Below are 25817 nucleotides of genomic sequence, written 5' to 3' on the forward strand. Positions count from 1 at the left end.
AGGAAGAAGAAGAGGAGGAGAGTTTGTGTTCACACTGGGAGCAACAAGTGGCCTCAACATTCTCGTGGAGTTTTAAGCTTCAAATTCATCGTCCAATCAGGTTTCTCTGTGTCGTGCTGCGTTCAAGTGCTTCGTCCCAGTGTAGGAGATTCCAGCGCCGGATGAATGAATGAAATGTAATGACGTAATAATAAAGTGTTGTTGCCGACAGTGTGAACACAGACAGGGAGGAGTGTGTGTGTGTGTGTGTGTGTGTGTGTGTGTGTGTGTGTGTGTGTGTGTGTGTGCCACCGGTCTCATGCGGACGGTGACGGCGTGTCGGGGTCCGGCTCGTAGTGGTACGTGGCCTGAGTGTAGCTGTTGCCGTGCTGCTGCTGCTGGTTGCCGTGGGCCAGACTGTCCTGAGCCTCGTGGGCCAACGCTAACGGCAACGGCGGCGGCGGTGGCGGTGGTTGAGGGCTCGTGTTGCTCTCCAGCGCCGGCCCAGGTCCGAGCGCCGCTGGCTGGAGGTGTGGGTGGGGGAGGGGGAGGGGGTCACCGGCGGTGGACGCGGGCGGCGGCAGAGTGTCCAGCTCGTCGACCTGCGGGCCGGGCGGCTGCATGACCACCAGCTGGTCCTGCGGGATGTCGGCGGCGGCGGCGGCGAGGTTGGTGGTGGACTTGGACTTGACGCACTGGAAGTCGACGTGGCGGCTCTTCCCCTCCTCCTTCTCCCACGACATGCGGATGAACGGACGCTGCACGTAGTTGTAGATGACCTCCGGGCGACCGCCGGGGCGCCGCTTCACCTTCTCCTTGTACGTCGGGTAACCTGGCGAGGAGCAGAGCAGCGGGTCAGGAAACAAACACGGCTTTGACTTTGGAGAGGAAAGGAAACGTTCTGAGGTTCGACTGTCGTTTATCTAACACCAAGTCTTATGTCCCGTTCCCTTTTTAACCTTGTTAAGCAACACTTTATAATAAGTAAAGGGATAGTTCAACATTTTGGCAAATTGGCCCATTGCCATAATCCCTATAGTCATAGCAGTAGGTTCCTTACCTTTAATTGTCGGTGCAAGCTATTTGTTAGCTGCTCAGAGCTACGCTACGGAGGCTCATGGGATTTCTTGGTTTCCCTCATCAAACTCATCAAATACACAATCCAACAACTCCAAAACGCTCTGGTGGACAAGTTGTGACCTGCACATTCACCACGCTATGAGATAATAACAGAACGTTACCACACAGCGTTGTTTTAGAGGGAAATTCATGCAAAACCGCTGATGCGCGTTGCCTTCAGGGACAGTTTTTCAGCAAACAGTCTCTGTATTTCCCTCTGAAACAACTCTGTCTGGTAACGTTCTGTTATTATCTCATAGCGTGGTGAATGTGCAGGTCACAACTTGTCCACCAGAGCGTTTTGGAGTTGTTGGATTGTGTATTTGATGAGTTTGATGAGGGAAACCAAGAAATCCCATGAGCCTCCGTAGCGTAGCTCTGAGCAGCTCGCGGCTCTGCTCCGCCGTTCTAAAAATACCTTGCACCGACAATTAAAGGTAACGAACCTACTGCTGCTATGACTATAGGGATTATGGCAATGGGCCAATTTGCCAAAATGTTGAACTATCCCTTTAACAAGTTACATCAGTGAACATATTCTTCTGGGTTTGTTGTTGTTCTTCTCGAGGCGAACTGTGAGGACTGACGGCCGAGGACAAAGATCTACACAAACTCCCGTTGTGAGACGCTCTGCTCTGACCCAGTTACTAAACCTCCTGACTGCAGACGTGTGTTGTGTTCAGACTGTGAAGTTTCTGAAACTCGTATCTGGAGCAGACACAGTTACCGCTCCACACGTTGTTATAGTAAGTAGAAGTAGAGCAAGAAGAAGAGGAAGAAACCACTGTGGACGACGGTGTACCTTCGATTCCCAGGCGGATCTTCTTGAGTCCTCGGTCCTTCAGCACCGACTTGGCCACGTCTCTGTTCTCGATGTACTTGAAGAAGCGGTAGAGCTTGGTGCTGTAGATGACTGTGGGACAGGACGAGACGTCAGGACATGAGGCAGCTGCAGTTACATGTGTTTTTATAGATCAATTACAGGGCATTGATAACAACAACCTGTCCTGTCTCATCTGAACCAGCTGTTCCACTCTCCCCTTTTGTGTCATCATTTCCTGGGAGGTGGCTCATTACAATAAACACAATGAATATAGAATAATATATAGAATAATCAAACAGTCAAATTAAATTATGAACCTCATCTTAGCAGCTATGTGCAATAATATTAATGATAATAATGATCAAACAAAATATGCAAATATGGCTCTAATACCAGATGTTATATCAGTTTGACAATGAGCAATTAATAGAACACATGGATAAAGTGTTGTGTCAACTGTATTAGTCATTATAAGAGTTAGTAGTCCGCTGTAAACATCAGTGTAAAACCCAAACCCTCTTTATGGCTCTGAATACTTCAACACATATTCACTAATTCACTAACCAGCTCCAAACAGACATGAAAACTATTTTTAGCGAGGCTGATCAACAACATATTTTCACTAATGGTTTGCGTTGTAATGTTAATTTTGTGAAACATAAGTTATTTCTTGACTATAAAGAAAAATGGGCTAATGATATCTGGCTTAAACCAAAGCTCAGAACCTATTGCCAATTGAAAAATGTATATTGTCCAGAACCCTATGTGACTTTGCCATTGGATAGATCCAAGAGATCTTTATGTGCCCAGTTGAGGGCTGGGATTCTCCCTCTGGCAATAGAAGTTGGTAGGTTTAACTCAGTACCTGAGGATGAAAGACTATGCACATTATGTAATCTAAATGTAATTGAGGATGAACTGCATTTTGTGTTTCATTGTCCGTTATATGACGAAGCCAGGCAGTTTTTGTTTCAGAAAATGCAAAATGTGAAACCGGAGTTGTTTTGGGTTGATGATGAGGTAAAGTTGGAATGGTTCTTCAGAAAAGAAGTCTTTACTATAGCTACTTTCATGAAAAATGCCTGGTCAAAAAGAAGAGGTGAATTATTTATGTGAACTCCATGTGGTTTCTGTTTTTGTTTTTGTTTGGTTTTGTCTGTGCTCTGATTATTTTGTTTGGTGTCTGGATGTGATGATAATGTGTCTTGTAAGCCCTTATAGGCTGGGCGCCTTAATTGGTGCACGACATGTTAATAAATATAAATTAATTAATTAATTAATTCATTCATTCCTGAACCTGGAAGCTTCGACCGCTGGTGAACAGTTCAGACCAACGTGTGAACTAAGCTTGGACATTTCCATGAGTTCACTGTCATGTAGTATAACATCTACCCAATGTGCTCGAGTTGTGACAGTTGGTGTTAGTGTCTCAAATGAATACTGTCGCCGTGCACTAGAAACTGACGATCACAACCAACGTCTTCTTTTTTGTTTTCGCCCGTCAACACATCTACCGGCTTGTTTGGTTTGTAATTTCAATTAGCGATAATGAACGCCTTACTTATAATCAGCTGGCTCCTCTTACTGGCAGAAAATATTGGCCTACCAGTATGTTGATTATTATTATAGCTCGCTATGTAGCCAAGATGGCAACCTTTTTTTTCTTTCTTTCTTTCCTATATTTATTTATTTTATTTGTTTAATTGTGTTTTTAACTGAGCTTCTGATGAAATTTGTGTTTTTTTTTCCACCATGGTGGATAATAAAGTATCCAGGGTGGGAAGTGTCCATTGTTCCACACTCAACTTTTTGGCTGTTAGGAGTGCAACATCCGGGTTCTTACAGTACACTGTGTAGTGTAAGAACTTGAAAGTGTGAACGCACTTACACACTCAAAATAGTTAGTGTAAGTGAGGAAGTATTTGAATTGAGACACAGAACTAGTGGAGCTATTTACCTGTTCTATCAGAAGTGACTCTTATCTGATAAAAGAGGCAAAAAACAGTGGACATGTCTCGTCAGTATTTACCAGAACCAACAGAGACGATGTGAGTTAATCGGGTCAGTGAAGCTCATGTAGAGGGTTTTTAGTCGTCTGTTATAAAGTGGGAGCAGATTTTTCTTACTGGTTTAAAGTTTCTTCTTTCTAACAGCCTGAAGAGAAAAATTCACATCATGTATCCACTTCAGAAAGAGTCTGACAGTAACAGCGACTCAGCAGGAATCCTTCTCCTGACCCTCTGACCCCTGCAACGAGCCGGCGTCCGGCTGACAGACAGGGTCGACTCGAGGGTTAATCCAGAAACTAAATCTAAATCTACGGAGTGTCGGCGTCTTACTCTGCGAGTACTCCTCTCCCATCTGCGGGGGATACTCCTCGTCCCAGTCCACCACGTCGTCGTCCGTCAGCACCACCACGTGACACTCCCGCTCTCCGCTCTGCGCGCTGGCCACCATCAGCGGCAGCACCATCTCCTCCAGGTAGCACTCGAACTGACGCCGCGCTCCGTCGTTGGACAGCTCGTGCATCAGGGCGCCTGAGGACAGAAACCACCGAGACCAGAGTCAGAGTTTTGAACATGATGATTAAGGTGTTGATTATAGGCTTCGGAGAGATTTGGGTTTGACTGTTCTTTAAACTTTAGTATTGCTTATATGCTTTTGATTATAATTTTTGGGGGTTTTGTTTTATTCTTGACATGTTCAATAAAACCGATAAAAATGAAACTGAAACTTTTCCTCCGACCAGCGAAACACAAACTCTGAGTTAGAAACAACGTGAGGTTCAGTTACAGCAAATAAACTTCTCCTGTGTTTTGATTTTACAACCTGAAACTAAACAGCTGCCTTGACCTTGTTACTTTTGAGGAAGTAAAGAAGAAGATGCTACAGTAAAAATATTTTAAACTGTCTGTAAAGTATTAAATGTCCCCGCTACAAATTACATCACAGCACTTCCCAATCCACATACTCCATCAAGATGTCTCAGGTCATCATTGTCGTCCTCCGAATCAAAACCAAAATCAGTTGAATCAGCATTTAGTTGTCAATATTAGAAGTGTCTCAACCATCAGTACGGTCAACAACAGACTCCAGACATTTCTTTTTGCACTCTCTAGTCACCAACATACATATTTCTGTTCATATCTGCGCAGTTTACTGCTCTGTTTATTTTTATTTTTATATTTTTGTATTCTGCTTAGTTTGCTTATTTGTGTATTTTATGTTGTGAAGCACACTGAGTTGTCTCTCACATAAATAAAGTGTCTTCTTCATTCATCTCAGGTGAAAATAAAATTCACCTGAGATCATTATTATTTCTAATAATGAGTATAAACAGTTTTTAACCTGATTTGATGAAATCAGATGCAACAAAAAAGGTGAAAGAGAGACGCATTCATGCAAAAAAAAATACCACACATTCAAACAGAGTGAAATAAACTGAGTTTCACACTCTGCTTTTAGATATCTGAGTTTTCTAGCAGCTTGTTTCAGATTCTTAGAGAGTAGATTGGATTGGAGAGGATCAGCTGATCACAAATGTTTTTCAGTCCTTTGTAAAACAACTATGGATGCACGATAACTATCGATACAGATAATTATCGGTCCGATAGTAACTGATAATTATCGGCCAAAACACACAGATAAGTCAGATAATGCAGCACTAGAGCCAACATCACCTTGATTTCACTCATTTTCAGCCTGTGTGATTTAAACAATAATAAATATTGATTTTAATTCTCAGTCATAACTGTTCTTGTTTTTGTTGTGATTACAACAGTAGTGATGGCAGTTGTATGCAGAGCTATAAAGTATAATTCACCTTTACTCTCTAAATCTTTGCCTTTCTTAACCTCAAGTGTGGATATAAACTTTTAAAAATGTTATCAGTATCGGTTATGTGAAGCAGGAGGATATTGGTATTCGTATCAGTATCGGTGGAAAAAACAAGAGTTATTATCGTGCTTCCTTAAAATAACACAGCACTCTGACACCAAAACACAGGTTGTGTTAGTGTTGTTGTGCTTAAAGAGACGATGTATCGACCGGACCAACCTTATGTAATGATTATATAACAGGAAGAAGAAGAAGACGCCTGTGAGGATCTAAACATGGACGTGAACAATGAAGCTTTTATGGAAAATGTTTTTTATGGAGGAAAGAAATGTGTTAAATGTGGATGATAAACAACAAACTGTTCACAAGAAGAAAACTCCACACAGTTGAGTGAAGCAGCCGAACACTGATCACTGAGGTTTTCCAGAGCCACGAGTCGATCAATGAACTCGTCCTGGTTTAATTTCCCTCGTGCTGTAAAACTGTGATTTAGCTCCAAGTTAACGACACAACGACTCGGTTCTTCCTGGTTTCTCTGCTCATCATGAGACTCAAACAGCAAAGCTCTGCAGCAGCCGTGACCTAAATATTATTATTATCATCATCATCATCATCATCATCACCTTCTCTGCCTGCGGAGCTGCTTTAACGTCTGAAACCGTCCTCAACGCTTCAAACGCTTCAAACTAAAACCAGCAGCTGAACCAGAGAGTGAAACCTGCTCACGTTTGTTTGGCTTTCACCATAGCAACCACTTCATTTCCCAGCTAATCATGACCTACTTACAGCCACACATAGCCACACACAGCCACACACACACAGCCACACACACAGCCACACACAGGAGCAGGCTCAGGCTCCACCTCCCACACACACACAAACACACAAATAAAAGGTACCAACAACAACAACAGAAACATCCAGAACGCACACATGTAGCATGATGTAATGACACACACACACACACACACACGACACAGGTGCATCGGCTGTGAATACAAAGCTGCGTCGGACTCTCACACAACGTTTACAGTGATGAGCTGTGTGTGTGTGTGTGTGTGTGTGTGTGTGTGTGACTCTACTGTGGTGCAGTTACACAACCACAACAACAACAGAGCTCCACTCTCACCAAACTAAGTGAACCAACTACACAAAAGCTTCGGTTCAGACCGGAGACGCTAGCAGCAGCTAAACCAGCAGAAACTACGAGACGAAGTGTGTGTGTGAACGATGTGTGTGTGTGTGTGTGTGTGTGTGTGTGTGTGTGTGCGAGGTGTGTATACTCACTGAGGTCTCTGCACTTGATGGTGCTGTAGTTGAAGGAGATACAGAGGTAGTCACATGCCTCCCGCAGCTCGGGAATGGAAACGCCATCAGGACAGCGGATTATCCCCGACTTGTAGTAATCCTGCCATTTTCAGCAGCGCGCACACACACACACACGCACACGCACGCACGCACGCACACGCCCCCGCATGCGAGCGAGCGAGCGACACACACAAACACACACAAACAAGTGTATGCACACACACACACACACACACACACACAGGGGAATGGATAAATGGCGGACGTTCACATGCACACACGAGCAGCAGGGGAGAAAAAACAAGACGCCATTATTGATTCAGCTCCACTCACACAGGCTGAGCAGAGGGAGAGAGAGAGAGAGAGAGAGAGGGATGAGGAAGAGGAGGGGGAGGGATGAAGAGCGAGCAGAGATGAAAGTAAAAGTGAGCAACGTCACAGCAGAGAGAGAGAGAGAGAAAAGAGAGAGAGAGAGAATGAGAGAGAGAGAGAGAGAGAGAGAGAGAGAGAACCCTCCCTGCTCCACTTTCCATCCTCTCTCTCTGTGTCATGTGAGACGATCACGCCGGACGCTTTCCCACGAGGCCGCGGGGCAGCAGAACCAGCCTCCTCCTCTTCCTCCTCCTCCCTCCTCCTCTTATTCATCCTCCTCTTCCTCCCTCCTCCTCTCTTTCTCCTTCTATTCCTCCTCTTCCTCTTCCTCCTCCTCCTCCCTCTCATCCTCTTCCTCCTATTCCTCCTCTTCTTCCTCCTCTTCTTCCTCCTCCCTCCTCCTCCTCCTATTCCTCCTCCTCCTCCTCCTCTTCCTCCTCCACCTCTTCCTCCTCCTTCTATTCCTCCTCCTCTTCCTCCTCTTCTTCCTCCCTCTTCCTTCTCCCTCCTCTTCCTCCTTCTATTCCTCCTCCTCTTCCTCTTCTTCCTCCTCCACCTCTTCCTCCCTCTTCTTCCTCCTCCTCTTCCTTCTCCACCTCTTCTTCCCTCTTCTTCCTCCTCCTCTTCCTTCTATTCCTCCTATTCCTCCTCCTCTTCTTCCTCCCTCTTTCTCCTCCACCTCTTCCTCCCTATTCTTCCTCCTCTCTCCCCTTCCTCTCTCCTCCTCCTCTTCCTCCCGCCTCCTCCTCCTCCTCCTCTTCCTCTTCCTCCTCTTGTGTTTAAAGCCCAGTGACAAACACACACTCCGGCCACCAGCCCATTAGATCAGCAAAACCACAGTTAACGACTCATCAGCTCCTCCTCTGTAATAACGTCGGTCCAAATGGAAACGATTCGCCGTTTGCCAGAAACATTTCCGAGGCCTCTTTCTCTCTCTCTCTCCTTCCCTCTCTCTCCTTCCCTCTCTCTCTGACAGAGGAGTGTGTTGTGTTGCTGCTCTGCCTCCTGTGACTCTCTGACGTCTCTGTGCCGCTGCCATGTTTTGTTTTCCTATCAACATCAAATGAAACGAGGCTTCGACATCCGCACTACGGTAATCACCGGAGCCTGTTCCACTCTGAGCCGGTGAAGAAGATGGACCTTGTTGTTGTCAGAATACCAAAAACTGCTTGAATCTTCATATAATTCTGTTTTAAGATGCTTTCTGGGTTATTTTATTTCTGGTTTATATTTTTTATCGTTCTTTTATTGAAAGTCATCTTACATTTTCTTTTATATGTTGGTTCCATGGGTTGTTTAAAAAAAGACAAGAACAGATTGCACAGCATTGTGAGAGTTCAGCTGAGTGATTTGGGTTCGGTGTTAAAGAAGCAGCTTGTCAGGAAGAAGGCACAAAGTTGTATTGTGCATCCTGACTGGGGATGCATGATAATAACTATCGGTAAAGATAATTATCGGCCCGATACTGGCAGATAACTAACGGCCAAAATACACAGATAAGTCTGATAATGACATCCCTAGAGCCGTTTATAATCAGCCAACATTGCCTTGTTTTCACTCATTTTCAGTCCATTTGATTTGAAACAATAATAAATGTTGATTTATGATAAATAAATGTTAAAGTTCAGAGTTAAACATCCACAGATTCATGCACTGAAACCTGAGTGATCCACCTGTTCAGGATCCTTCACGTACAGACACAGCTTTATAATATCACATCTGCTCGACCACAGCTGAAAGTCCCAGTCAACTCAACGTAGATCAACTCATTGTGGACTAAATAAGAAGATGCTAACTCCCTGACCCTTTAACAGTAAAATGTAACTACATGTTATTTTATAATTTTAAGAAAAATAGCAGCAACACCTAGATAACAAAGGGCTCTTGACAAAATGTAATTAACTCATTGAGTGCCAACCACGTAATTTCTCGTTTTTCGTTCCCATGCGTTGAGTGCCAACAACGTAATTTTACGTTTTTTGCTTTTTTTTTAAATTATGAAAATAGACACTTTAATACACATTATATGTAAATTTGGGGACTCTACGACGAGGAGAACTGAAATAGATGACGATCAAAGTCACATGACAGCTCATGATCTGGAAGTTTTTATCATAACTCGGCTTCTGCAAACGAGTTCTGCATGCAGATGCAGCGCAGCTGCTCTGCTCTCACTGCGCTGCTGCTCCAGCTGCTCGAGCTGCTCGGAGCAGAAACAGGAAGCTCTCAGCCGACAGTCCGCCCGGTCTTCAGCTGGAGCAACACCGTGTCCTCCCCAAAGTCCCCCCGCGGTAAAATCTGATGGTCTCTGGGCCAAAGCAGACCGGCATCACCGACCCGTACCACAGAAGGACCGCGACCACCGGCGGGACCGGTCTTCCCGAGCCGCGGTGGCCGACTGACCCTCACGTTCCGCGGCGAGAAGCTGTGACACGGCACGGTGCGTCTGTGTTATTGTTGTTTAGTGGCGCCCCCCCCGCCCCCGCTGGTGGTTTTGTGAATAGAACAACCATTGTTGTATATATTTATCTTATACGAGCCCTTTGATCCAGAAATGCGAGTGTGAGAAGAGCGACAGACACAAACAGCGCACCTTTCATAAAAGACGCTCTATCTCCTTTTCTAGAAAAAAAGGAGGGATTTTGGTGAAACCCAGCCATGTTTAGCTTGACTTTTCTCAGGAACGGAGGCACGTAGAAACAAACGGTTTGTGGCCACTTGAAGCATTAAGTTAAACCTTTCAATTGAGCCACAGTATGTGTTGGTGGCAATAATATAGAATACACTGTGGCTCTACATAAAAAGTCAAAAATGGTCTAAATTGCCGGTACACTTGACTAAAACTTTGGAAAGGAGCGCGGCACTCAATGAGTTAAGTGCTTAATTTAACAAAATAGTGGAGCTTGATTTTCTATTTTTCTTCTTTCTTTCTCACTCCAACAGTCTCTCTGCAGCAGTACCTCAGCACATCTTTTAACGACTGAGCAGCTTTTACACCTTTTCTCTTTCTTTTCCCACCTCAGACTGTGAGGAGAGAAGAAATAAACAACGCAATAGATAAAATAATAAGCAGATAAACGATCAATCGTTCATATCTGGAGACTCTCTAAAGCCACTGAAGCCAGATTCCTAACAGGAGGATTTCCATCTAAAGACCGAGCTGATGGGCAGTCGACGGATTAGAGGATGAATAAACCAGTGCAGTCTGACTCTGCTGTATATTTCACCAAGGCTCTGAACTCACTGGGCCACAGAGAGAGAGAGGAGGTATAGAAGAAGAGAGGAATAAAGATGAGGATAAAAAGATCAGGAAAGTAAGACATAGGAGGGGAAGATGAAAGACGGGGCCATGGTAAGTAAGAGAATAAAGAAAAGAGAGACAGAGGGAGGGAGGGGAGAGGAGAAAGGGCAACCGAGGAGAACAGTGTAACGAAGTGGGAAGAGAGAAAAGCTGCAAGAAACTGAGACAAAAAGAGACGTAAAGGGCAAAAGAGACAAGAAACTCACCAAGATGGCTCTGAAGACGGTGGAGCTGATGCCGTCGGCCACCTCGAACTCTCCCTTCTCATTTGGCCGCGTGAAGTTGTTGTCTCGGCCCGAACCGAACATCCTGAAAACACACACATGATGAGGAACGGCCCTTATACACAGGTCAATTTTTTTCCCTTTCAAATTCCCTTCACACAGCGAAAAGGTGACATACATTTTTTTTTTTTTCGGAGTGAGGTTGATTTTTCTGAGCTTTCTTCTGCCAGGCAACTAAACGCATCAACCAATCATGTTGCGTGTTGCATTTACAACCCTACACACAACTTGATGCTTGTCTTGTTTGACAAACATTACAAAGACAACGAAGTGAAGGACGATGCGTGGCGAAGCATCGGTGAACAGCTGGGCCGTCGGGACAGAGATCAGACAGCGAGCTGCTGCTGTTGGAGGTCGTAGAGTTGGGAACAAGACGACAGCGACACAGCAGGTGAACAAACTGCTGTTGAATATGTGAGGGATGATCAACCAGTAGGTGTGTGTTGTACGCAGGGATGCAAACGGGTCAGGACCAAAAAAGAGAGGAATTGTCCTGGGGGGGGGGGGGGGTGCTCACCATTAACAATATCACAGAAAAGTCTATTTCCAGTAGTTCAACCCCAACCAAGTATTGAGTGCATATAGATGGACAGTTTTCAGAAGGCCAACATTTCTATATTAAAAATGCTTTAAAAAAATAAAAACCATTGCAATATTTCAATTTTGGAGATACTGATTTTTAGGTCTTCACTGAATGTTAGTCATAATTATTACTATTAAAATAAACTGAAGAAATAAAGACATGGGATTTAACATCCCATTCAGTGTGTAATGGACATATAGGCCTATATAATGTTAGTTTCACTTTAATTGAACACATTCTACATCGCGGAGGCAACGTCTCTCCTTCACCTCTGAAACGGGGCAGAGCTCCGTGGGAGACACCTGCCTGACACAGCAACGGACATGCACGGGGGGAAAACGGCAGCGCCGTCGCACCGAATGCACGCGGATACGCGCCGCTTTGGGTAACGAGCGCGCACGTCGCGTCTACATTGGAGGTGAATAGGAAGGCTCTGGGACTGATTGACTGTGGACCACCACCAGTCTGATCAGGTCCATCACAGCACAGCAGCTGCAGCTCTGCCCCGCTGTCACATGACATGTCTCATGGACCAGAAGCGACGGCGTTTGGCCTCAGTGTCTCGGACTTCCAGAGCAGCTACAGCGCAGCGTTGTGACCTCAACCATGGTTGGTGAGAGCAGAAATGTTGTTGTAGGCCTGTGCATATTCTCATTTGTCCAGGTCATAGTATTTCAAAGGAGGTTAAATCGAAAGCAACTGGACTTATACTGAGTCTCCACACCAGATAGTTGGACCAGTCCCAGCCTGGTCAGATGCTACATGATGAACTGATGAAGCCTCTTGGATGAGAGGTGAAACGTCTTCCTAGACTTTTTTTTCAAATGAGGTTAAATCGAAAGCAACTGGACTTAGTTATAATAAGTAAATAACTAAGTCCAGTTGCTTTCGATTTAACCTCCTTTGAAAAAGAAAAAAAAAAAAAAAAATTGTTGTAGTGAAATTTTTTTTTGAAACGAGTGAAAACGAGCGCTAATTCGCGTATCTCGCGTATCTCGCGTTTGGTTGCGCGTAAAAGCTCGCGCGAAAAAAAAGCGTTCCTCGTGTTTGAGTGGGAAGCCCCTTTGGGTCTTCCCACCAAACACGATGAAATAGACGAAGACGCGAGGGTCCCGTCGCCATAAAAGAATCGGGTGTATTGCGTCGCAAAAAAAAAAAGTCGCGTATACCGCGTCTCGCGCCTAATCGCGTCTTTGCGTCACGGCCTTTTACACCGCGGACGTAACGAATAAACGGTGACGGTGTGAACGAACAACATAGAACAGGACCAGACGTGGCGTTGTTTCCTCTTTTCACCGACAGCTCCACTCTCCCTCACTTACACTAACTACTGTTATTGTTGAGGCCAGAGGATTGTGGGATTTGTAGTTTTTGACCAATCGCAGGTTGTGCTCTTTCTTTTTTGTGATTTTCCTGGTTCACACATGTTTTTTTTTTTTTAGGGGCAAATGCGAGCGAAATGCTCGCCCATGGTGGGCATACGAAAATTTAAGAGCTGTCTTATTTAAGTCTTGAACACAATAATTCAACAAATTTAAGACATTTTAAGGCCTAAAAGTGTGTAATGGACATATAGGCCTATATAATGTGCTATAACCAGAGACAACCATGAATGAGTTCGCCTCAGTTTCACGTGATTGTCACTGTCAGCCTGTTAGAAAAACATTTTACTGACCCCAGCTGAGACCCCCCCCCCCCCCCCCCCCCCCCAGCTGAGACGCTGAGACCCCCCCCCCCCCCCCCCTCCCAAAAACAAAAACTCTTCGGATCTGAACGATTCACACAAGTCACCTAATTGGTCATGAAAAAAGCGAGTTTCGCTTTTCGGCGCGCTGTTTGCATCCCTGTGTACGGGTTTAAGGCAAAGAACCACCCGACAAGAAGCGAAACTTGGGTTTATAGTAGTCGCATATAGGGCTGGGTTTTAAAAAATCGATTTTCCGATTCATATCGCTCTTCATTTGAGAGATCGGATATCGATCTTTTATCATATGCCATTTCCTATTTCCTCTGTTACTCTCGTGCGATTGACTGTTAAACCTGTGGAGTGGGTCATGGTAAATAAATGTGCATTAATGCAACTGCTTTTGAGTCCATTTTTAATGTTAACATTATTATTTTTAATAAAGCACCAGGTTAGAGAGTTCCATCTTTGTACAATTTGCAGCATTAGCTCTGTGGAAATCTCTTTCATAATCGAGCAAAACTGGTATTAAAACCAAAATGTCACTGAATGAATCAATATCAAATCGAATTGAATCAAATCGGGACCTTGTGAATCCTAGATGTGGTTGTGCATATGTGTGCGGTTAGGTATGAATGGTTTTGATGCGAAATATTTAGCATTTTCATGTCTTTTATTCGTTACGTCCCTGGTGTGTAAAGGACTGACGGAAAACAAGAAGACATTTCTACCACCGTTTCCTATTGAAGCTTCAAAGCTGCAGTGAGACTTTTACATCTAAACCTTTATCATATACAAATACTGGTCTGTTGCCACCAGCTTTAGTTCAATGCTCCTTGACACCGACTCGTCAAGTGTCTGAACTCCAATAAAGAGATAAAAACCTTCTTCTTTAAACATCACAGGTTCTGAACAGTGTCGGCTGCCGTGTCTTGTTGGTGTCGTGGTTTGAAATCAAAGGTCGCTGATCAACATTGAACTCCAACAACAGACAGTTCCTCTCCTCAGAGAACCGGAGGTCGCTCTGCGTCTCTTCAGACCCGAGAGCTGCTGATATTTGCATCGGAGACGAGTTAATATTAGATGAGGGGTTTGTATTAGTCTGTCTGTAGCTTCAGCACCACGGACAGCGTCACGCTTCTATCAATAGGTTGTGGGCAGTGAGAGGGAGGACGGCGTGTTTCTGGTAACGTGTCTATAAATAAACAGGAAAACATGCCCAAATGATCTTATATTTTATCAAGCACACTCATAATCTCATAATCCACAGAACTCCACTGGTACACAGGAATACTACGTACAACAAACTATAAAACCTCACAAGATGAAAAACAAACGTTTATTTGTCCAAAGCCAAACTCATCACACCCCCGTCATGTTCTTGAGAAACTAAATGTTACGTTTCATTGAATTATCAGATATTAAACTATAGTAATTTAATTTACAGGAGCAGATGAGTCTTGGTCGAGCTGGACTTTTTTCTCTAGACCAGTCGAGACCACAGCTGCAGACAGTGACATCTTTTTTTTTTTTTTTAAATGCAAATGTCTCTCTGTCACTCACTCACTTTTGGTTTATGTAATGTAGTTCAATAACTTTAAGATATTTAAAATTATTCTACAAAAGTATCTGCTTGTGTAACCATCTGAAAAACTTTGTTTGAATTCAAATTAAATATGGTTTAGATTTTATATGAAATAATCTTTTCCTTTCAGCTGAGGAGTTATGTAACAAGCCAGATGATTATTATGAGTACTGGCACTGGCATTGAATACATTAAAGTTCTTGAAAATGGTCTCGGTCTTGACTCGGTCTCGGGTTAGGTGCTATCTTGACTACATCAATAAATACAATATGTTGGCTCTATGGAAACCATGAAGTAACTCTACATAAATCCTTCTTTTGATTGGGGGATCATTACATGAACTATTTGTGGCTGAGTTTTTTCCATCTGTGGAGGACTTCTGTTCGTAGCAGTTTTATATCGGCTGAAAAACATAATATAATACATAATATATTTCTTTTCAGTGAAAGTATGTGGTCTTATGTAATTAATTCAAGCTGGAGGTAAGAAAAATGTTTATATAAAAGTCTGGCTTTTCATGGGGTGGGTCAGAATATTGTCTTTGTTGTGTTTTGTGCGTGTTTACATGTTTACACGTCTACAATCAACAGAATTATTTATATCTATATGGAGACAGTCTTTTTGTGGGTGTTCTGGGTTGTTTTTTGTTTCTTTCCCATTCTTGCGTCGTGGCTGTTTTTGTTTGATGAATGTACTTGTGTGTTGTAATGAATTGACAATATAATAAAAAAAATCAATCACAAAGAAAAATGAAAATGTAAATGTAAATGTAAATGACATAAACAACACTGGTCGACTGGCCCTGTGGGTGGTTACCTGCCCAGCATGGTGTTGGGTTGAGCCGTGAAGATGGCCGGGTCCACCACGAACCGCGTGTTGTCCACAATGAGCGTCACTCTCTCGGCCAGTCTCAGTCCGCTGCGGTGTCCCTCTTTACCGCTGAGGTCGTACACGTAGATCATGTCGCAGGGGCCCTGGCCCAGGCTCTTGGGGTGGTGGTCGAGCCCCGAGAGGCCCAGGGCCCGAGGTATGTGTCCTCCGATCAGAGCGCCTCCGATGTGGGAGTAGGGGAGAGAAACCCTGGGAGGACGTGGGCTGGACGACCTGGAGGACGAGCCTTCGTCTCCACGGTCGCGATCTGACAGGGAGAAAGAGAGAGAGAGAGAGAGGACGACTCATGAGGATCAACACAAGTCAAACATTTAAAGGGATATTTCACCAAAAAAATCGATAAATCACCAATTTTCTACTCACCGTCATGCCAAGGAAGGGTTTGGAGAACTTTAAGAGTCATCAAAATGCTTTAGGAGTTCCAGGGGGGGTCCGGCTGGCAACGGGTTTTCATATCATGGATAGAGTTCACTTTTGAATCGTCCAAAACACACACTATGAAACACCTAGATACCTCCATACTGCTCGTCTGTACTGACCCAAGTGTCTTGAAGCCGCCACATGAAAAAGTTGTTCGGAAAAAAAATAATGTGATCTCTGTTTTTATCCTTGTTGTAGCAGTAGCTCCCAGTGGCTTTGTTGTGTTTGTGCGCATGCGCGAGATTTGCTGCGAGATGTTCGTTCGTCGTTGTAAACTATTGGATGTTTGATGTAAACACGGAAGAACATCTGGCAGCAAATCTCACGCAGCCCCTGGGAGCTACTGCTACAACAAGGATAAAAACAGAGATCACATTAATTTCTTCCGAACAACTTTTTCATGTGGTGACTTCAGGACACTTGGGTCAGCGCAGACGAGCAGTATGGAGGTATCTGGATGTTTCATAGTGTGTGTTTTGGACGATTCAAAAGTGAACTCCATCCGCCGCCATTATATGAAAATCCGTTGCCAGTCGGACCCCCCCTGGAACTCCTAAAGTGTTTTTTGATGACTCTGAAAGTTCTCCAAACCCTTCCTTGGCATGACGGTGAGTAGAAAATTGGTGAATTATAGATTTTGGGTGAAGTATCCCTCTAAGCCTACAACAACAGTTTGGTAAGTAAACTCTCTCCGTCTCCTCCCCTCACCATGTTGCCGTGTGGGAGACGTGACGTTCCTGATGCACGGCGTCAGCTGGCTCTCTCCTCTCTCGTGGGAGGAGTCACGCGAGCGGTCGCTGGAGCGCCGCCGTTGTTCCCGGTAATGTTCGGCTCCTCCTCGTTCTCTGGCGCCACCGACAGCACCGCCGCCGCCGGCACTGGACCCGTACAGACTCATGGTGTTGACCTGCTGCTGCTGCTGCTGGTGGTGCTGGTGGTGGTCGCAGTCCAACGCTGACAAACCACACTGACAGTCACTGGTGGAGATAAGAAAACACAGTTATTATTTTTTTTTTCCTGAATATGCTGCTAAATACTATTGTGTCTCTCTTTTATGAATGTTTTGATACTGTTGTAAAATAACGACCATGTTATGTTCAAAACCTGCTTTGCAAACGTATTTCTCTTTTAAATATTGAGGTTATGTAATATTTTGGGACTTCATGGCCTGAAAAAAAAGAAGCTTGGACTAGCAAATACTCCTCTGACAGGTTTCCAACTTGGCGCCAACTTTTCTGAAACTTTCCTTGAGGCAACAATAAACCGTTCAGTGACAGCAGTTCTCAAAGATGGATGGAGGGAGCAAAGGCCCTTTTCTCCAGGGCTCCGCTTTTGTAGATAGAGATATTATTTTCCCATCCTTTGTCCGTTGGATTTTAAAATCCTACGACGTGTCTATAAAAAGCAGTCGACCTGTATGATACGAAGCATCCAGAACCCTCAGGTTAACATGATCCAACTAATAGCTGCAGTTTACCAACATCAGAACAGCTCCTATGTAACATCTTATAAATCTTGTACTATATTGCTCTTAAATCTTACAGCAGTGCTTCTTTTAAAGGTCCAGTGTGTAAAATGGAGGGGGATGACATTAAGCATTCAGATAAAACCATATTCACTCTCTCTGCTGTTTTGTCCTCCTTCTTTTTCGTTGGTTTATTTATACACTCAAAACTCGCGAATCACTCTCTCTGGTTGGCTGGGTTTCCCGTTTGGGCTGCCATACAAACATGGCGGCGCAAGATGGCGACACTCTCAAAAGCAAGACCCTTGCTATATGTATATATAAAAGAAGAATTGTAAGGCTACGAAAACCAAACTAATTTTATTTTACAGCGATTACACACTTAAACAATATATTCATGGGTATTATATTCAGATTTTGCCAATAAACCTTGACAATTATTACACACTGGACCTTTAAAATGTCCATACTTCTGTCTCTCTTGCCTTTGCTCACAGCTTGTTATTTAAAAATATTGCAATCGATGCAAAACTGTTTGGCATCTTACCAAAAAAAAACCTTAATAGGGAACATGTCACCTAATTTAACGTGACACTGCAGCAGCCTCATAACTGCATAACTCTGCAAAAAAACAGCCAGAAATTGGGACGACAGCCAAAAAAAATTGACACAGGTGGGACGTGGCTGAAGGAGGGAGTGTGGACAGGACAGAGGACTTTCTTCTCCTCAGACTGGTCCCTTGATACGAGACACAGGGAGTTAAACTGCAGCCTCATTGTTGGATCAGAGGCGACATCGATGAGCTGTTCCTGTTCTGCAGTGCTGAACTCAGCAGCTGCTGTTTTTTACTGAATCGGCCGCATTTAGCAGAGTCCTGACCTGCACTGGTGGGAAACATTGTTTATAACACAAAGTGGGATCAGTGTGTCGATGATCAATGATTGTACATGAGTCTATATTTTCCTGATATTTCACTTCCTGTTCTCACGTCTACAGTTTCCTGGTGAATGATGTGATTTTATTCCCCAAATGTGGGAGCTGAAGCGCGGGGGGTTTGTGACCAGGTTGTTACTGTTACAATCATGATGATGTAGCTTCATCTGCTTCCTGTATGAAGAGTCTGATCTCATCCTGCAACTCAAACCGTCCCATGTGACAGACGACAGGACTAACTGTTAAACAGAATAAGTGTGTGACTGGATGGATCCCATCTCCTCGCACACTGTGGATAAAAATCCTGCCTGGGACGGATCTTGTTTTGATGTAGTTTACAGCAGCAGTGATGATCTGTTCAGGATTCGGCCGTTGAGACAATCACACAGCAAATGTGTCCGCTGCACATCTGGGAGATTTGGGGAAAACGCCCGTGCTGCTTTTAGGAAAGCAACTGTTTTGCTCGACAGTTGAGTCTTTTAGTGTTTGGAGCTGGAACCTCTGCATTTGCTCAGCTTCATTCTGTAAGAAGCTAATATTTTGACACTTTACACATTGTCATTATCATTAATGCAGTTATTTTAGCAGATATTGCCATTTGTGATTCTGATTTCAGCTGAACAGTTGGCTTTGTGTTTCATTTTAACTGTGAATAACTTTAAAATGATGATGATTAATATTTTTTACCAAAACAAATGTTTCTCTACATCTTGAGAATATGATTTGTAGGCAACTATGGCAACACAACACTCGTGATGCAAGTAATGCACAACAATGTTGCAGCATTTCACCTGCCTTCTTTTCCATGACTGAACCATCCCTGTTTATACCATATTATCACATGTTGTAAACTGGTTTCTTGTCTGTACACAAGATCCATTTCTTGTCTGTCGCTCTCCCACTTTCTTCTTGGGAGTTTTTCCTCAGTGGATGTGAGGGTCTAAGGCCAGACGATGTTGTTATGATGCTGTGTAAAGCCTTTGAGACAAACTGTTTGTAAAAATGGGTTATTCAAATAAACTTGCTTTGCCTTAATCAAAAAAAAAGAAGAAGAAATTGCTGCTCCAGCGGTTTGGATATTGCATCTCGCCATATTACAATTTCAATTATATTTCAATTAATTATACAGCTCTGGTGCCCCAGACCAATATAACAATGGAAACAGTCAAGATGATTATTTGCAGGAAGTCGGATCGCTCCCTGGCTGACGACGTATATGAACTGCTCACTGCTGGGTGGTAATATAGTTTCAGACCGACGTGCAGAGACAGTTAAAGGAATGGAAATATCTTCTCTCATGTTTGTTTTTTGTGTGTGTTTTTTTAATCCAAGTTAAGACTGAACCCCAAACTGCTGCACAACTTTTGCACTTGGTCACAACTTGGAGTTCAAGTAGGATCACACATTACTAATCAGACAGAAACCAAAGGGCACTGATGCATGACTTCATGGAACAAGTGGATAGATTACCCGCTGCACTGACTCCACTCTCTCTAGGCACACTCACACAACCTCTTGTGCAGTAAAAAAAAAAAAAAAAGCTCCGGGGGTAAAGGGTTTATTTTTTTGCGTGCCGAGCTGTGGAACTAGAAGAGAGCCTGTAAAAAAAAAAGTCTGCAGTCAACTCATGTGAACCTTTACAGGAGGCTGAGTGCTGCAGGAACAGGACCGACAACAAACCAAACCGCCAGCGTCAGCTCGCAGCTACAGAAACACGCCACCGCCACCAGTATCCATTAGAGAGCGACGAGTCCGAGTGAAACAATCAGAGCGAGAGGAGGAACTCACTTAGGTGAAGCACAACAAACAGGACTCGGCTTCACGCGCTCTTTTCTCTGAGATTTTTTCTCTGATAGGTAACGACCCCACAATGCCTCCGAGCCGGCGACGCCTCCTCGAGTGGCTCTCCGAGTGTTTTTACAGAGTCGGAGGAGCAGAGCGGCCCAGAGAGAGCTGTTACACCACCTGCCCTCCATTTTCAGAGAGGACTTTAACACACACACACACACACTCCCTCATGCATGCATTAACGCACATGTGAGTGAGTCTGATTCTTTTTGTTGGGCTGACTTTTTAAATAAATGATGGTAAATATATAAAGATCTAAACGCAGAAGAGTGAATTAAAAGGACATGGACGGTTTTAAAAGTACTTATAATGTCTTTTAAGGTCACGTGGACATTTACAGTCGGCTGCAACGATTATTATTAGGCTTTTAGGATCGGCTATATCGGATCTGCCAATATTTTGCATTGTAGGCAATTTATCAGATTGGCTGTAATGTCTTTATTCACCAATCTGATCAATGTTTTGCAGATGGCTTGTGTTTTATCCGTCTCATTTACTCCAAAGTTCCACGTTTGTTTGTTTTCTAGTGATGATGTTGCTAACTAATTTAAACCAATGAGACGCCTTGGTTTAGCTTTAAACAAACATAGCAAAATAGACACGTCTTATTGGTTTAAATGTGTTTTTTTATGTCTTTGTGTTTGTCCTGACTGAACTTTGAACTTATATTGGCCAGTCCTTGAATGCCCTTTAGAGGTCGTTTAGATGTTTAACCGTTACATCTCAGTCAGTTTGGGGCAAAAATTGCTTAAGAATACTTTTGTTGATACTCGGTAAACACACACAGTAAATAAATCAACATATTGCTCCCTCAAATGATCGGATCGTGATCGGTTATCGGTTTATTAAAACTCATTAATCGGTGATCGGCCCGAAAAATCCTGATCGCATAAAGCCTGATTATTATCTGTGATTATTAAACTGATAATTTCCTCAAAACAGCTTATTGCATTTATTTTAGTATTATTCTGTTATGATACATGACATTCCTACGAAGGAGTATTAGGGCCAACCAATACAAAAAAAAAAGCCAGCCAAAAAAAAAAAAATCGGGGAAAAGGGGGAAAAAGCAGGCAAAAAAAAAAACGGCCCAAGAAAAAAAAAAAATCAGCCAAAAAGAAAAAAAATCCGGCACAAAAAAAAAAAATCCAGCACCAAAAAAAAAAAAAACCAGGCAAAAAAAAAAAAAATCCAGCACAAAAAAAAAAAATGCAGAGGCTTGACCACGTACCACAACAAAGCGACAAGCGACCGACTGCTCTATGACAGCAGCAGAGTGACAGACAGGCTCTTGTAGTAGTATTTGTAAATACTACAAGTACTACAGGAGAGGAGGAGAGGAGATAGGTCTATCCTGTATAGTATTTGTATTTGTAAATACTACAGGAGGAGGCAGAGACCTGGATCACGGTGGTGTAGTCACGGAGGTGTCTCCAGTTAACGTTTAGTCACGCTAAACGTTAGCTCATATAACGTCTCTATGTAACTTATAAATGATTGTGTGTGTGTGTGTTTGTGTGGGGGGCAGCCATAGATATGGGGGACAGCAATGAAGAACATGCATTGCTGATTGCTGTACGTTAGCAGCAGGGGTTGGTCGATTCTGGCCTACCGCTTAAGTTTTCTTGTTTTCATTGTCATACTCCGGCATTGAGTCAAAGTTAATCGGCTTTATTGTTCACTTTTATGGCGCTGCAGAGTTTGGCAGCCTGTCTGTCACTCTGCTGCTGTCATAGAGCAGTCAGTCGCTTGTCGCTTTGTTGTGGTACGTGGTCAAGCCTCTGCATTTTTTTTTTTTTTTGTGCTGGATTTTTTTTTTTTCGCCTGGTTTTTTTTTTTTTTTTGGTGCCGGATTTTTTTTTTTTCTTGGGCCGATTTTTTTTTTGCCTGCTTTTTCCCCCTTTTCCCCGATTTTTTTTTTTTTTGGCTGGCTTTTTTTTTTTTTTTTGGTTGGCCCTAATACTCCTTCGTACATTCCTGCAGTCATGTTGATGAATGCGCCCGTTTCACTTCCACTGTGACAGCGTGGCCGTCCCATCTGATCAATAGCTTTGAGCTTATGAGGCCAAAAACACTCCCAGGTCTCACTAATGAAGAGAGGAGCTGCTCTCTGGAGATGAGCCGCCGTTAAATATGATGATGACTCCACTACTACTGTAGGCAATGGCATCAGTGAGATGGAAAAAATGGGAGCAGGTAGGGGGCGGGTGGTGGGGACTTATTTTTATTATTTTATAAAAATGGAGTCAGTGACGTATAAAAAAAGAGGCCAGAGTGCTGCCTCATACTCGGCACAGCAGCACACAACTGGATACACATGAATAAACCAACACAACACAACATGAAGCCATGATGGAGCTTGCTGAGACTAGACCTAATTTACAGGCCGTTAATGATGTGATAATGTCAAGAAATATCCAAGAAATAACAATTAATTATGATGTAATGTCAAGAAATAGCCTAGAAATAATGGTCAATTTCATAGTCAGGTTTTTTTCATAAAGGTTTCATAAAGATTGTATGCTTTTTGTGATTTTTTGGGAAAGGTCAGAATTTTTCTTCACCAAGTCCTTGCAATTGACCGATATTTGGGCTATTTCTACGCAATCAATTGTTATTTCTTTGCTATATTTCATTACTATGAAATTGACCGAAATTTCTAGACATTATGACGCAATTAATTGTTATTTCTTGGCTATTTTTTGACATTTTCACGTATTAACGGCCTGTAAATTTAAGGATTACCCAGGTTTTTGCATGATGTGGTTATATAGAGCTCAATATATATAAAAAAACTAATCCAGTGCGGGGTTAGGAACATTTGTTAATGAATGACTTGTGTTTCCATGCGCAGTGGACAGGCTGTGTACGTTTTGGCAGAGCTTCAAAAGCCGATAATGAGAGACGCCTCCCTGGATACTGACTGACATCTCAACGTGCTGGACGGCCGAGCAGCTGCGGATGTGATGTGATGTGATGTGAAGTGAGGACCGGCCGGGCGGGTGGACGGACGGACAGGCAGGCGGGCGGACAGGCGGGCGGACAGGCGGGCAGGCGGGCGGACGGCTGACTAAAGGCCTGATTGAGTGGCTAATTGGTGAAATGTCTGGGTGGGCAGAGCCAGTCAGAAAAGAGACCAAGCTGTAGCAACAAGGCCCCCCCAAAAAACAAACACGATGCAGCAGCAGTGTGACGACTGCACATCACCTTTAATTCCCACTAACGCCCACACACCCACACACACAACAACACACAGTCAAGGTCATGGATCAATTATTGTTTAGATTGTCAACGATCAGTTTGGTCTCAATCAACATTAATGTAACCCCCTCTCCCCATATTTAACTACAGGATCTTATCATGCTAAGAAAATCAATCAATCAATCAATCAATCAATCAATCAATCAATCAATCAATCAATCAATCAACACACTGGCTGCCAGTTAACCTCTGAATATCAAATGGCAGGAATCAAATCAGCCAACAAGGAGCTTCATCTTTTTCCCGTTCACAACAGCTGAGCTTATAGAGCTGCTGCACCGTCTGACTCTGCCAACGTCCTTGAACATAAGACACAGGTCAAAACAGCAGCTGAGGAAAAGAAGAAATGTGCACACACACACGCACACACACTCCTCTCTCTCTGGTTCAGTGTGTTCAGGTTGAACCGACTGACATGGACAGAGATGAACCGATATCACAGACACTACTTCTACTTCATCACATCGAGTGTGTAAAAACACAGCACACGAGACAATAAGACAAAGAGTCTGTTATTGATTAGACAAAAGGTTAAATATTCCACTGATGAAACAACCAGCTCTCCTTAAATGACCTCGCAACACATGACTGATGTGTTGTGTTGCAGCCGACACTTACAGCGTAAATGCATGTTTTAATGTCTAAATGGGATGTTAATGTTTTTTAATGTTAGAGTAGAAATGAGGAAATGATCATAGAGAGGAGCAGCACAAATATATATATATATTTTTTAAAAAGCAGGTCGTCCTTCCAAACAAACAGGAGGCAGGCAGCCAGTGGCCGGAGCAGCGGGGCAGAAAGAACAAAGGAGCTGAGGAGGCAATATTTCACTCGCAGCCGGCAGCTCCTCTCATCTTTCACATGGCCGTGCAAATCTACGGCGGTCAAGATTTCACACGGCGGCGGTGGCAGTGGCAGTGGAGAGGAGAGGAGGAGAGGAGGGGGGCTAACGTTTCCTGATACCGGGGGCTTCCTCTCTCTCTCTCCTGATGATACCTCAATTTCCCTTTTTCCCTTTGCTGAGTGAAAGCCTGTACATGAGTCGGTTTGATGCGTTAAAAAATACGAGGAGGAGAAGTTTTAACAGCTCATCTAAAGGCACAGTATAAAGACACAAGACGGCAGTCTATTAAAAGCATGAGGTGAGAGCCCCGAGGGGTGAGGGTCCCATCTATTATTTAGGGGCTGCTGACACCGACACACTGATGGGCAAAGGCAGGAGAGCTGCTCTGTGGAAGAAATCTAGATATGCAGCTGAAAAAACAATGAAATGCCCCTTTATTACAGTACTATGATTGAGATATGAGATTATATGAGATTATAATCTATGATAAATACAGAAAAGACTCTATTCAGCACCACGGAGTCCCAGCGTGGATGTCAGAGTCTGTGATTTTCTTTTATGGGGCACTGTTGTAAATTACACACTGAATCACACCGAGGAGCAATGCCATGCACTAAAAAAAAAAGTGTATAACATCGTGTAACACAATGACAGCGCTAAATCCTCGGTGCTTGGAAAGCAGCGGACGTGCAGAACCTACCGGTCGGTGTCAGCGGGCCAAGTGAAGACAAAGCAGCAGGGGATGAGCTGCGGGATGACGGCGGCACAAAAGCCTTGCGCTCCTGCGAACAAAGCGGGCTTGCCGGCAGCTTCAGCATCCTCGCTCATTACTTTGCAACTTCATCAGCATCGTTTAAATCGCGCACTAAAAACCCCCGGACCTCGAGTCGCTGTCGGAACATCAGGTCAGACAAGATGGCAAAAGAAAAAAAGACAACAAAAATCCACCGCTTCGACTCCAAAGCTTTGGAGAGAGAAAAAAAAAAGATGGGAAGAGTCACTGGAGGGACCTGAAACTGTGAATGGCCGCGTGCTTGACTGAATCAGAGCGATGCTGCCTTCACGTGCTCCTCGTAAAGCTCCCACTTCTGAGTGCTCGCTGCACCGGCAGTGCATTTAAATGGGAAGCAGGTCGTTAATAACGACATCTAGCTACATATATAGCCGGTTTAATAGCATTTAACCGGAGACTCTCAAATGCTGCACGTAGCAAATGTTATGTAAATAATGAACATTGTAAGGACTGCGCTAAAAATATAATCTCTGCTGATTTTAGTAAA

At 43.7% G+C, this 25817-nt stretch overlaps 1 protein-coding gene across 1 annotated transcript; it reads right to left on the reverse strand.

Moving 5' to 3' along the window:
• LOC310987898 (BTB/POZ domain-containing protein 10-like) lies at positions 1-25365 on the reverse strand (the record flags this gene model as incomplete). Its single annotated transcript, XM_083974367.1, has 8 exons — positions 1-811; positions 1901-2011; positions 4261-4458; positions 7046-7166; positions 10946-11048; positions 15692-16013; positions 16895-17163; positions 25238-25365. The coding sequence occupies 8 exons, from the start codon at positions 25363-25365 to the stop codon at positions 297-299; spliced, it is 1767 nt and encodes a 588-aa protein (XP_083830493.1). The 3' UTR covers positions 1-296.
• Positions 25366-25817: the final 452 nt, after the last annotated feature.

The sequence above is a fragment of the Trachurus trachurus genome (assembly GCF_905171665.1).
Source record: "Trachurus trachurus genome assembly, chromosome: 6".
Lineage (NCBI taxonomy): Eukaryota > Metazoa > Chordata > Actinopteri > Carangiformes > Carangidae > Trachurus > Trachurus trachurus.